Source organism: Phacochoerus africanus, chromosome 4 (assembly GCF_016906955.1).
Source record: "Phacochoerus africanus isolate WHEZ1 chromosome 4, ROS_Pafr_v1, whole genome shotgun sequence".
Classification (NCBI taxonomy): Eukaryota; Metazoa; Chordata; class Mammalia; order Artiodactyla; family Suidae; genus Phacochoerus; species Phacochoerus africanus.
Genome location: NC_062547.1, coordinates 86,132,786 through 86,145,361, shown reverse-complemented (window position 1 = coordinate 86,145,361; position 12,576 = coordinate 86,132,786). Strand labels below are relative to the sequence as shown.

The following is a 12,576-nucleotide window of genomic DNA, read 5'->3' as shown; positions in this document are numbered from 1 at the left end:
TTTTAAAACCTCAGCCAAATAGCGATGACACTTCTACAAGTTCGCACTAGCTGCCAATAATTGGGACTCATTTTTCCCTCCAGTTTTTACTTCATTTGGTCTCTAGGTAGCCCCTTGAGGGAAGTACTAAAACATAGAGAATGAGTTCATTCACTATTCTTTCTTTCACTGAACAAACATAGAGTAGCTAGAGCTCTCAGGTACCAAATTGGGATTCTTGCTACTCTGAAAGGCAAAAATACAAAATTTCTCTGCAGCAACCAAAAAGAGGACCACAGAGTTCATGAATTGTCACCATTTTGAACTAGTGCTTCCTGTCTTCAACTGTTTCTTTTCAACAAGAAGGCAAAAAGATAGTATTTATTGATAGCATTCCAATTTAATTATTTCACCAAATACACCATTTTGTCTAAAAATTGCTCTAAAAATGATTGTCTAAAAATGCTCCTAATGGGAACTTCATGTGAACCATGTGTGTGTGTGGAGCAGGGGGGGGGGGGAACTTGACAAAAGAAAAACAGAGTTTTCATCGCATGCATTTATAGCAAATGTTCAATCAGCAGGTTGTACTGTCATGAATCCCAGTCTCTAGGTTTTGGACATTATATCATTACACACTTAATATTCCAAAGCTAGAAAAGAAAGTATATCCCTAGCACATAGTAGGTGCTCAGTAAATGGTATTTTATTATATGGATGATTATATTACATTAGATTACTATACCAAAGAAACTCTACAACAATAAACAAATATCAGTTATGCTTCATGTTACAAAATCAGATCCTGTTAAGGTAAGCTCACTAAAAAATAAATTAATTAAAATTTAAGACAAAGCAAGCTCACTAAAAAAGGCTTTTGGTCTTCCAGACTAAGCCAGCACATGTCATCCTTGTTTTCATTCCTACACTTTATTCAATGAAGACCAGGAGCCACCTCACACGAGGCCAACTGTTGAGTCACTTTCTAAGTACTAAATATACAGCTGTACCTTTACAAAAGAATTGATGGAGCAGTTTCTGACCATGTAAAAGGTGGTGATTCTATCTAACAGTTATGATCATAGAGACATTTTTCTTTTCCTCTGTCCTGTGGGATGTGCCACTGTCTTTCTGTTTGCTAGAAGGATCAAAGGCCCAGTGGCCAGATTTACACAAAGAAAAACCTCTTGGACTTCAAAGTCTTTTTGCCAACACAGAGGAAGGCGCTATTAAAACAATCATCTTTCTTCTGGCATGAAGAAATAGGTAGTAACTGCTTTAACCACTTCATTTGTTCTAGTTCCTCAAAAAGTCCACTCTCCTGAAAGATAGATATATGTGCAGAATGAGTTTTCATCTTCAGACAGCTGCACTGCACTGAAAACCACTTCCCCTCACTGGAACTCAGCTGACCCTCTAAACTCACTGCCAGGTTCTCTCAATTATGTCAAGATGCAGCAGACCCAAAGAAGTGAGGAACAACAGGTTCCACTCAGGTCCTCTTCCTCCATTCCCTTCCTCCATCTCTTCACAAAACAGAAACACCCTCATTCATTCACAGATCCTCACGCCCTTCCCTGTGGCTGAGAATTCATGCAACCTGGCTGGTTTCCCCAGGTAAAAATCTGAACACCAGGGCACTACAGTACCGTTGCACTGAGTCTGCACCATTCACCTACAAGGCATGCAAATCCAGCCTGGAGCTCAGATTTCATTCAATGGGACTCGCCAGCGAAAGCTCTCAGCGATACCCACCTCTCCTCCAGAGTTAATCGAGCCCAGTTTTCTTCCCCTCCTTGAGAAACGGGCTAGCCCACTTGCTTCCCTTCTCCACCCTGTCCTCTGGAACCAGCCCCCAGGACCCCTCCAGGGTCTTTAAGGCTCACGTTTCCTGGGCCCTCAGCACCCCCCACAAATGAAAAGTAAACTCTTTAGTGGCAGCCTCCCCAAACCAACCATGTCACTGCCACTCAACTCCTCCGGAGCCCCCTACCCGCGCGAGCCCTACCGGACGGGGCGCGCGGCCCCCCACCAGCGTGTGCCAGCCCCAGCATTTACCTTGACGCTTGTGTAGCTGGTCTGGGTCTCGGCCTCCGCGCTGCTGCAGCAGTGGCGTCTCCGGCCCCTGCAGGTGGTCACGGCGGGGGCTGCGGAGCCCCCGCTGCTGCCGCTGCCCAGCTCGCCGCGGGCCCTGCGGACGCGGGCGGCGCCGGGGGGCCCGGACGCGCAGCTGGGGGGAATGGCGTCGGCGGCGTCGGTCTGGACGAAGAGGCCGTGAAGGGGGGCCGCGGGGCCCTGCGACACGCTGGTGGTCTGGCGGGGCGAGTTGGACTCCTCCGAGTCCCGGCAGTAGATCACGCCGCTCTGCGAGACGTGGATGCTGGGGGCGCAGCCCATCCCTCTGCCGGGCTCCCCTGCGCGCCCGCCCGCGCCCCCGGCCGCCCGGCCCCAGCGTCGCCGCGGCCACCTGCAGTGAGGGGGCGGACGCCTCGGCGGTGGCGGCGGCGCCCGGACCGCGCGCCCCTCGGCCTCTCCGGCCGCCGCTCCGTCGGGCTCGGCGCGGCGCCCCCCGCCGAGCCTCCCGGGGCTGCGCGCGTCACCCCAACTTTCCCTTCTGGGCCATCTTTCTCCCTGAGCGGGGGAGCGCGCACACACGGCACCCCGCGCGCACCGGCGGCCGCCACCCTCCCCACCGCGGCGCCCCAAACGCGCTCCCCGCGCCTCCGCCCTCAGCTCCTCTCGGCCGGCGCCGCCGCCCAGCTCGATCTCGCCGGGTTCCCGCGGCCCCCGGGCCACAGCGCCACCCGCCTGCCTGCACCTCTTTCCCTACTTTCCGTCCGCGTGCGTCCCCCTCCCTCCTTCTCAGTCGCCCGCCTTCCTCCGCGGCGCCCCCGCTCCGCAGCCGCCGCCGCCCGGGCCCCGCTGCGCCCCTCGGCCCCGCCCGCCGTTCCCCGCGCTCTCCCAGGCAGGGCAGAGCGCGCCTGCTGCCCGGCTCAGCCCCTGGGGCCCCTGGGCGCGGCAGCGGGCACCACGCCTCGGCGCCCTCCCCGCTCGGCTGTCCAGAGGCCTCTTCCCTTCTGCACAGGTCCCTGGGCCGCCTTCTGATGCCCAGACCCTCTTCCCCAGACCGGGCCCGAAGGGGGGTGCAGCCTGGGGAGCTCCGCAATGAGCCTCTGGCAGTTCACGAACACAGTGTAACTAACATCCCTGAGCAAAACACCACGACGCCCTGTAGGGACCCTCCAGCCCAACGCCACCCATCTGACTTGCTCAGGTCCTATCTATACTCAGCAGTGAGCAGACTTCATGGCTCCGCATCCGCCGCTTCCCCACATACTCTTCAGGCTGAGTTGGAGGGCGACTCAGTCTGAAGACTGAAGTCCATTCCATGTATACCCATCATCTGGAGGTCATGCCAAGGGATGGGAGGCCCTGCAGAGAACCAAGTACTTAAACACATAAATTCCCCCATAAAATCCAAAGAAAGAACAGAAAGAAGCTGTTGCCCAGTTCTCAGCTTTCTCCTCCAGAGTTTTCACCTCTTCCTTGGGTGTCACTAAATTTTCACCCTGGCCTCTACTCCACCCAGTCTCCCGCTGTCAACTATTCTTCCAGGCTGGGCAGTCAAAATTGAGGCTCACTCAGCTTCGTTCAAGGGGAGCAAGAACGCCTTCAGAAGAGGGCTGCTTATCGCAGCCTGAGCTAGAGCTGCGAGGCACCACTGCCCATTTATTCATTGGTTCTTTGGTGATTCCGGCCTGCTGCCACAGTCTCGGAGAGGAGAAACGGATGGTCCAAGGAAGGACTCAAAGGAGAGCTGCTTATAAGGTCAAAGGCAAGAACACAGAGGCCTAGGGCAAAGCAGAAAAGAAGCATCCGATTTTAAATCATGTCTGTGGTTCTCTCCCTCTCTCTCCCCATGACATCAAATTTCAGAGTAACAGGATGAAGACTTCAAATAGCTTCTAACCTTCAAAGAGAAGCAAGGTGTCACCCCAAATCCCAAATTCAGATATACAGAGGAGGAAGAACTAACTTAACCTAGCCTAACTAACCTAATCTAGCCTAAGTCCTCTACTTCCATTTCTCTTCTCAGTTGAATACAACTTTCCAACTTTTGATGTCTTTCTCTCACTCTCTTTTAATTTGATCACAGGAAAAAATGTATCTCCAGTTAATGCAGAAAAAGTCCATACTGGATTTTCTAATGGACAAGCAAATTGCTCATAAAATTTCCGTGCAGGATGGGTTCTCCAAGAAGCAGATTCTGAGATGGCGTTTAGCAGGCAGAGGTTTATGAAAACACACTCTTGGCATCAACATCTGGAAGGAAAGCAGGGAGGGAGGAAGGCAGGGAAGCGGGGTGGAGATTGGGCAGAAGGAGAAACTGAGCTAGGATACAGCCTCACGAAAAGCCTCAGGCACCCCTGCAGGGAAAACTCTGAAGCTGGATGATGCTTCAGAGTTGTCCTGAATTGGGTCCTGGATGATAGGCCTTTATACCTATGGATATGGATCAGCAGTTACTTGTAGGCCACCTTGGTAGCCCTCATTAGCTGAGGCAATCCCCTGATGAGACTGACAGCTGAGCTGAGGGCCATCTGCTGGCGGCACTGCTCCAGCTAGATGAGTAGGTCGTTCTTTTCCTGGCGTCATAGCATCCACCACAGCTCTCTTCCAGGCTGGGTCCATGCTTCCTTGTCCCTATCCATGCCCCTAGGAATATCACCTTAGAAGTTCCCACTGTGGGAGTTTCCATCTTGGTTCAGTGGTTAAGGAATCCAACTAGGAACCATGAGGTTGTGGGTTCGATCCCCGGCCTCATTCAGTGGGTTAAAGATCCAGCGTTGCCATGAGCTGTGGTTGTAGGTCGCAGACGCGGCTTGGATCCCGAGTTGCCGTGGCTCTGGTATAGGCGGGTGGCTACAGCTCCAATTCGACCCCTAGCCTAGGAACCTCCATATGCCACGGGTGGTGTCCTAGAAAAGACAAAAAAAAAAGTTCCCACTGTGGCATGTAGGTTAAGGATCCAGTGTTGCTGCAGCCGTGGAGTAGGTCATTGAAGCTCGGATTCAATCCCTGGCCTGGGAACTTCCACATGCTGTGGGTGCAGGCAAAAAAACAAACAAACAAAAAAGAAAAAACACATTAAGTGGTCAACACGTGGAGTTCCTATCGTGGCTCATTGGGTTAAAAACCCAACATAGCGTCCTTGAGGATTCCAGTTCGATCCCTGGCCTCACTCAGTGGGTTAAGGATCCAGTACTGCTGCAAGCTGCAGTGTAGATCACAGATGTGGCTCAGATCCCACATTGCCATGGCTGTGGTGTAGGCCGGTAGTGGAAGCTCTGATTCTACCCCCTAGCCCAGGAACTTCCACATGCTGCAGGTGTGGCCTTAAAATTTAAAAAAAATAAATAAATACATGGTCAAGACAGAGATATAGGAACAGTTTCATTTGACAGAAGCCTAAGCCTAATGGCTGCCATCCCCCTACTTCCAGGTGACCATTCAGAATCTGGGTGAACACCATTAGAGTTACATTATAAAAGCGCTAGTGTCCATACCAATCCTTGACGCAATGTTAAGTCAGGAGTTAACCATTCCTAAATCTTCTCTATGATTCTTTTATATACTCCTAGTTCGGTCATTATCCTTTCGGGGAACTACCAATCCATGGCAGCCTTTTTTGACATTTAGAGCCATGCTACTCCTCAGGCCCCACATCTACTTTTTCAGTGTTTTCTCTAGGAATGCGGTTACTGTGGTGAAACCTCCCAGAGAATCCAAAGGGCCTATCACTCACTGAGGCTTCGAAGGCAAGAAGACTATGATAAAACAGAAATTACAACCCATCTTCCAGGGAGAACATTAGGGGCTGAGTCACAAGGGGACAAATCACTCAGAAGCAAAGTTAGGTTTGACTTTCTAAAATAAAAAAGAAAAGAAAAGAAAAGAAAATAATGCCATTTGCAGCAACATGGATGGAACTAGAGAGTCTCATACTAAGTAAAGTAAGTCAGAAAGAGAAAGACAAATACCGTATGATATCACTGACATCTGGAGTCTAATATAGGGCACAAATGAAACTTTCCACAGAAAAGAAACTCATGGACTTGGAGAACAGACTTGTGGTTGCCAAGGGGGAGGAGGAGGGAGCAGGACACACTGGGAACTTGGGGTTAATACATGCAGACCATTGCCTTTGAAATGGATCAGCAATGAGATCCTGCTGTGTAGCACTGGGAACTCTATCTAGTCACTTATGATGGAGCATGATAATGTGAGAAAAAAGAATCTATACAGGTAGGTGTAACTGGGTCACCTTGCTGTACAGTAGAAAATTGACAGAATACTGTTAACCAGCTATAATGAAAAAAATAAAAATCATTTAAAAAAAAAGCCTTGAGAGAGTAAATAACTTCAAGGTGATTATTGAAGAGCGCTGAGCATCTTTTGTATGTTAATTGGCCATTTGCTGCTGGGATCAGTGCCTTTCACGGAACAGGACTCTTTTGCAGGAACTGAGAGGGAATAGGGAAAATGCACTCGCTAGCAATTTTTCCTCACATTGCCAGAGCAGCCAATAGTTTTAATACCGACCTCAGACACAGCTCCCACTGCCAATTCTGGCTTAGTGAAAAGAAAAAAAAAATGATATATGCCTATAATCTCCACCAAGTGTTCTCAGTGGGAATGTGAACCTGCCCCCATGGCTGGCACAGTTCTGGCCTGAAACATCCAGAAAGTGTGTAAGTGGAGGAGACATGGTTTAACTAAAATTGTTCCCTAGCGAAGCTCTGAGGCCTGAGCTCTTGCTCGTGGAAGTGATTTCTGGACCAAATCCCATGTCACAATTTCAATGCACTCCAGGATAATAGCAAAGTCTACACATTCAGACACTGCAGATAAAATTTAGGCTCCAGGTACAGAGTAAGGCCAGAAAAACCAACATGATAAAAAAAAAAAAGATTTTTTTTTAATTAAGTGAAAAAAAAATTTAGCTACAGGCGATGTCCATGAAACAAATCAAGAAGCAAACCAAATCAGAAATTTCTTCTAAACCATAGAAATGTCCGGGGGTGGCGGAACAGCTTATATGTTCCAGACTGATGTCAAATAAGAGCGTATTTCAGAATTATGACCTGAAAGCACTGAAAGACCCTGAACAGTTAAGGCCCCTTCCCATTCTGAAGTGGTATAACTCTTCCAGAATTCTTCTAACGAAGAAGAAAAAGTGATTAATATATTCTGAGGGATTCTTAACCAAAGGTTAAAACAATAGCAGCTTTCAGCTTAATCTTTATGTAATCAAATATTTAATCAACCAATCAACCTTACAGAGCTCTGAATTCAAGCTCTCTTCCTAATGGCGGAGCTTATTGGAAATCTAACCACCTGCTAAGTGAAACGATACAGTTTATTAGGTAGCCCAGCACAGTGGAAGGTTCATTGAACTCAGAGTGAGAAGGGCGAATCCGAAACTAGCGCTGCCTCTTATAGCTGCGTAACCTCCGGGAAGCCACTTAACCTCTGGGCCTCCTTCTCCGACATAATCTCCAAAGTCTCTAAATCACCAACATTCAGAGAGGCTGTGACATTTTTACTTTCTTTTATTCAATTATTTTTCATTTCGACGAGTGGAATTTTTAAGCTGCAAGAAGTGGTCCTCCACCTAACCACACATCAGCATCACAGTGAGGAGTTTGTCAGAAATACATCAGCTTCCTGATCCCATCCCAGAGACTTGGACACCGGGGTCAAGGACAGGTCTACCTTGGCCCTTTCAAAGATGGTGAGTCCAGCGTAGCCTCTCCACAGCCTGCTTTGGGGACTGGAGTAAAAGCTGATGTCCTTACAAGAGCCTACAAAATCCCACTAGATGTGGCCCCTGCCTGGCCCTTCTGAGCCCGCTTCCCTCTCATGCTCACTCTGCTGCAGCCACGCTAACCTCCTTGCTGTTTTCCCAGGAGACCCAACAATATTAGCCAGGAGCCTTTCCCTTGGCCTGTCTTGCTATTCATCAAAAAGGACAGGGCTGGGAGCTCCCGTCGTGGCTCAGTGGTTAACAAATCTGACTAGGAACCATGAGGTTTCAGGTTCGATCCCTGGCCTTGCTCAGTGGGTTAAGGATCCGGGGTTGCCGTGAGCTGTGGTGTAGGTTGCAGACGCGGCTCAGATCCCAAGTTGCTGTGGCTCTGGCGTAGGCTGGTGGCTACAGCTCTGATTCGACCCCTAACCTGGGAACCTTCATATTCAGCCCAAGAAAATGGCAAAAAACGAAACAAAACAAAACAAAACAAAAAAGGACAGGGCTAACTTCTTCACTTAAGTCTCTGCTCCAATGCTGCCTTCTCAGTAACTCTTCTTTAAAATCACAACCCAGGAGTTCCCTTTGTGACTCAACAGGTTAAGAACTCAACTAGTATCCATGAGGATGCAGGTTCGATCCCTGGCCCCACTCAGTGGGTTAGGGATCTGGTGTTGCTGTGAGCTGTGGTGTAGGTCAAAGATGCAGCCTGGATCCCGCATTGCTGTGGCAATGATGTAGGCTGGCAGCTGCAGCTCCAATTTCCCCCCAGCCTAGGAGCTTCCATAGGCTGACGGTGCAGCCCTATAAGAAAATAAAATGAAATAAAAAATAAAATCACAACCTGCATCTCTCTACTGTCCCCCACCACTCCTGACTCTCCTCCACCTGCTCTATTTCTCTTGTTCCCTAGCGCTTATCATGTTCCAACTTATTACATAATCAGCACGTTTATTATTATGCGTATTATCTCTCTTTCCCCACTAGAAGGTAGGCTCTACTAGGACCTTATTCACTGACGGGTCAAATTCCTAGTACCTGGCATATAGTACATGCTGAAATACTGAATGAATGAATGACTTTTTTCTCATTTCTTCCTTTTCTGCCTTTCTTCTCTCCTGACGGTTATAACTCAAAATTTAAAATTTGGGTGTTTTTTTTCTCCCTTATTTTTTTTTGTCTTTTGTCTTTTTTGTCTTTTTGTCTGTTGTTGTTGCTATTTCTTGGGCCGCTCCCGCGGCATATGGAGATTCCCAGGCTAGGGGTTGAATCGAAGCCGCAGCCACCGGCCTACGCCAGAGCCACAGCAACGTGGGATCCGAGCCGCGTCTGCAACCTACACCACAGCTCACGGCAACGCCGGATCCTTAACCCACTGAGCAAGGGCAGGGACTGAACCCGCAACCTCATGGTTCCTAGTCAGATTCGTTAACCACTGCGCCGCGACGGGAACTCCTTTTCTCCCTTATTGAGTAGAGTGGTATGTTCTGTGTTTTCAGGTTTTAAAGTCAGTGAATGCCTTGACCTGAAAACCCTCCTTTTGGTAATATACTTCTGAAAAAGCCAAAAGAACAAAATAAGAATTTATACGAAGATGTTTGTGGCAACATTATTAACAATAATGGCAATGGAGAGAATCCAAATAACAGAAACAGCTCAACAAACCACACTACCAGGCAGAATACCACTGTTTAAATGTATATGGATTAAAAGAACAACATCAAACTCTATATCCGCACAAGTTTATCGCAGACAGTTGTTAGGGTTAGGGTTAGAGGTTAGGGTTAGGGTTAGGGGTTAGGGTTAGGGTTAGGGTCCTTCAACTTCATCCACGGTGTGCTTGCCTCTGAAGACTTTCCCCGGAACCTCTCCCAAGAAATGCTCCAGCAGAGTCCAGTTCTGAAGCTCTTTTGTAAAAACACGGTTACGAGGTGCCTGGCGCTCTTCTCCGAGCTGGCAGAAGACAAGGCGAACGCCAAGAACATCTATGCAGCCTTCTCAAAAACTCGAAAGCTTGGACTCCACGGGGACGCCCCTCATCAGCAGTGCCCTCCCGAGCTGCTGTGCTACCACATCACCTCGTCCGGAGATGAAATGACTCCTCTCTCTCTCAGAGTATGTCTCTTGCATGAGGAGACCCAGGCATCCATCGACTACCGCACTGGTGAGAGCAAGTGGAAGTGAGTGCGGAAGGGGGACTTTGAGGTGGTGTGCATGACACATCCCACTGACGAGTCCTGCGTGCAGCAGCAGCTCAAGGAATTTGATGGCAAGAGCCTAATTTCAGCTACCAAGGAGGGCCTGGAGCTGCCTGAGGATGAGGAGGAGAGGAGGAAGGTGGAGGAGGGCAAGGCCAAGTTTGAGAAGCTCTGCAAACTCATGAAAGAAATCTTGGATCAGAAGGTAGAGAGGTGACCATCTTCAACAGGCTCGTGTCGTCACCCTCTTGCCTTGTGACTAGGACCTCTGGGGGGACAGCCAACGTGGAGCTCATCGTGAAAGCTCAGACACTTTGAGATAATGCAACCATGGGCTACATGATGGCCAAGAAAGCACCTGGAGATCAACCCTGACCACCCCATCGTGGAGACACTGCGACAGCAGACAGGGGTGGACAAGAACGACAAGGCCGTCAGGGACCTAGGGGTGCTGCTGTTTGAAACCAAACTGCTTTCTTCCAGCTTCTCACTGGAGGATCCCCAAACCCACTCCAACCGCATCTATCACATGATCAAACGAGGCCTGGGCCCTGACAAAAATGAAGCGGCGGCAGAGGAGAGGCCAGTGCTGCTGGTCCTGATGAGATCTGTGCCCACTCCCTCCCTGGCATCGAGGGGGATGAGGATGCCTCTTGCATGGAAGAAGGAGATTAGAAGTTTCTACCTGCAGACTTTGCTCCCTCTGTATAGTGTCCCCATGGTTCCCCCCGCAGCAGCCCCAGTGGCCCTGGGCCCACCAGGTTCCCTCTGCCGATGTCTGCTGGTTTTATGTCTGTTTTTCTGTCTGTCTGAGGCAGGCTACAAGGGCCACAGGTCCTAACCCTTCCCACATTTGACACTGAGTTTGGATGGCATGTACCGTGTTTATTTTGTTCTGAAATTCAAGTATGCAAAATAAAGAAGATGAATTTTTATACCAAAAATGTGTATGGATTAAATATTTATATATAGTATATTCAGATTGATTACTTCTATGGAAAATGCATGTCTATCTACTGAGACTCATAAGTGAATGGAAGGTGATATAGATAAGAAACGAGCACGACAGACTTCTTTTTCTGAAAAATTATTTAAGTGGATACAAAAACAATGTAAATGAATGAGCATCATGCTTCTTAATTCTCTCCTGATAATATTTTAGCTAAGTATATTTCCTTTTATGGACATCTAAACATTTTTTTCTTTCAGACAGAAGGCAGAAGATGGAAAAAAATTAAAAAGGGAGAGAATCAGATGTAGATGGAGAGAGAGAAGTTAATTTCTCTTTTTACAAATTTCTCTGCAATTTACAAAGAAAAGACCTTCAAAATCAGATACACAAAGACACAAAGGTACAGATGGAAGTGAGAGTCAAAGAAACACATAGGAAACCACTTTCACGGTAAAATATTCCTACCAAGTGGCTTTACAGATAGAGGCCTTTTAAGAGAATACAAATAAGTTGCATGTTTAACTATAAATGTATCACTTCCTGGACCTTCTGCCACAAACCCACTGAACTTTAGGAGAGGATATGGCCCATAGGATAGTTTTCCCAAGCCAGTTATAGAAGACGCAAAAAGAGATGAGGTAGGAAGGGATTTGGCCAACATCTGACTTGCTTAGGTTAAAGCATCGAACATGGAATCCACCAAGCCCTGGGCGCTGAATCCATGTAATCAAAATTAATCTGACCTTCTTATTAACAAGAACACCTCAGGGAGAGGTTGGATCAGCCCTGGAGGGGCTCCAGAATCTTCTTGCTCCTCATCTTCAGAATTCTCCCAGGACCAAAAAGGTTATGAGATGAAACTTTCATTTCCAAAAATATTGTAAATACATTTCACAAGTGTATCAGGCATAACAGGATACACAAAAGAAGCACGAAGTACAGTCCTATGCCAAAAGAGCTTCCAGAGCTATTGGGGAAATGGGACCTACACACAAGAAGTGCTGGAGCATTACATGAGCTGACACTCCAGGTGTGGTACTAGCACTTCTTTCATAGTTATGTCAATTGAGAAAGGCTTGCTGGAGAAGGGGACATGTCAGCTGGACCTCAAACTGAAGGACTTCTTAAGCGAGGGGAACAGCATGAGCAAAGGCACAGAGGCAGAAGTCACCTTGCTGGATTCAGAAGACAGTGAGAGGATGCAATAACTAGAGTGTCTCCTGAGGTGGGGATGATAAGATTGGAAGGTTAAGAAAGAAGACAGAAAATGGAAGACCATGAAACTTCTCCTATATGTAGTAGAAATGAATGTAGGTCCTACCAATCTCAAGGAAACTCCCCATGTGAAAATCTAGATTTAGAAAACAAATTCATTGTCTTACAAAATAAGTGAGTTTGCCAAAGGATTAAATACTGGCTTTCTGAAAAATAGTAGACCTCATGGCTTCATGAAATAATTTTCTATAGCACTTTGAGTTTTGGGGGGATATTCTTTTATATTTTTTCTTTTTAGGGCAGCATCTGTGACATATGGAAGTTCCCAGGCTAGGGGTTGAATAGGAGCTGCTGCTGCTGGCCTACACCACAGCCACAGCAAGGTGGGATCCGAGCCACATCTGTGACCTACACCACAGCTC

General features: G+C 48.0%; 1 protein-coding gene and 1 pseudogene across 5 annotated transcripts in view; one reads left to right on the top strand and one right to left on the bottom strand.

The window, feature by feature from the left end:
• Nucleotides 1-2,847, bottom strand: part of PDE8B (phosphodiesterase 8B) — a 227,044-nt gene extending 224,197 nt beyond the window's left edge. For 2 of the 5 annotated variants that reach the window (XM_047778154.1, XM_047778155.1), the window contains exon 1: nt 2,038-2,843. In XM_047778154.1, coding sequence (XP_047634110.1) covers nt 2,038-2,376 — 339 coding nt within the window. In that variant the 5' untranslated portion in view covers nt 2,377-2,843. Of the gene's footprint in view, nt 1-2,037 lie in introns of all 5 variants that reach the window. The other 3 variants (XM_047778156.1, XM_047778157.1, XM_047778158.1) reach the window with 2 other exon arrangements.
• A 2,610-nt stretch (nt 2,848-5,457) lies between these two features.
• LOC125124698 (heat shock protein HSP 90-beta-like) lies at nt 5,458-10,662 on the top strand (annotated as a pseudogene).
• The last annotated feature ends 1,914 nt before the right edge of the window (nt 10,663-12,576 follow it).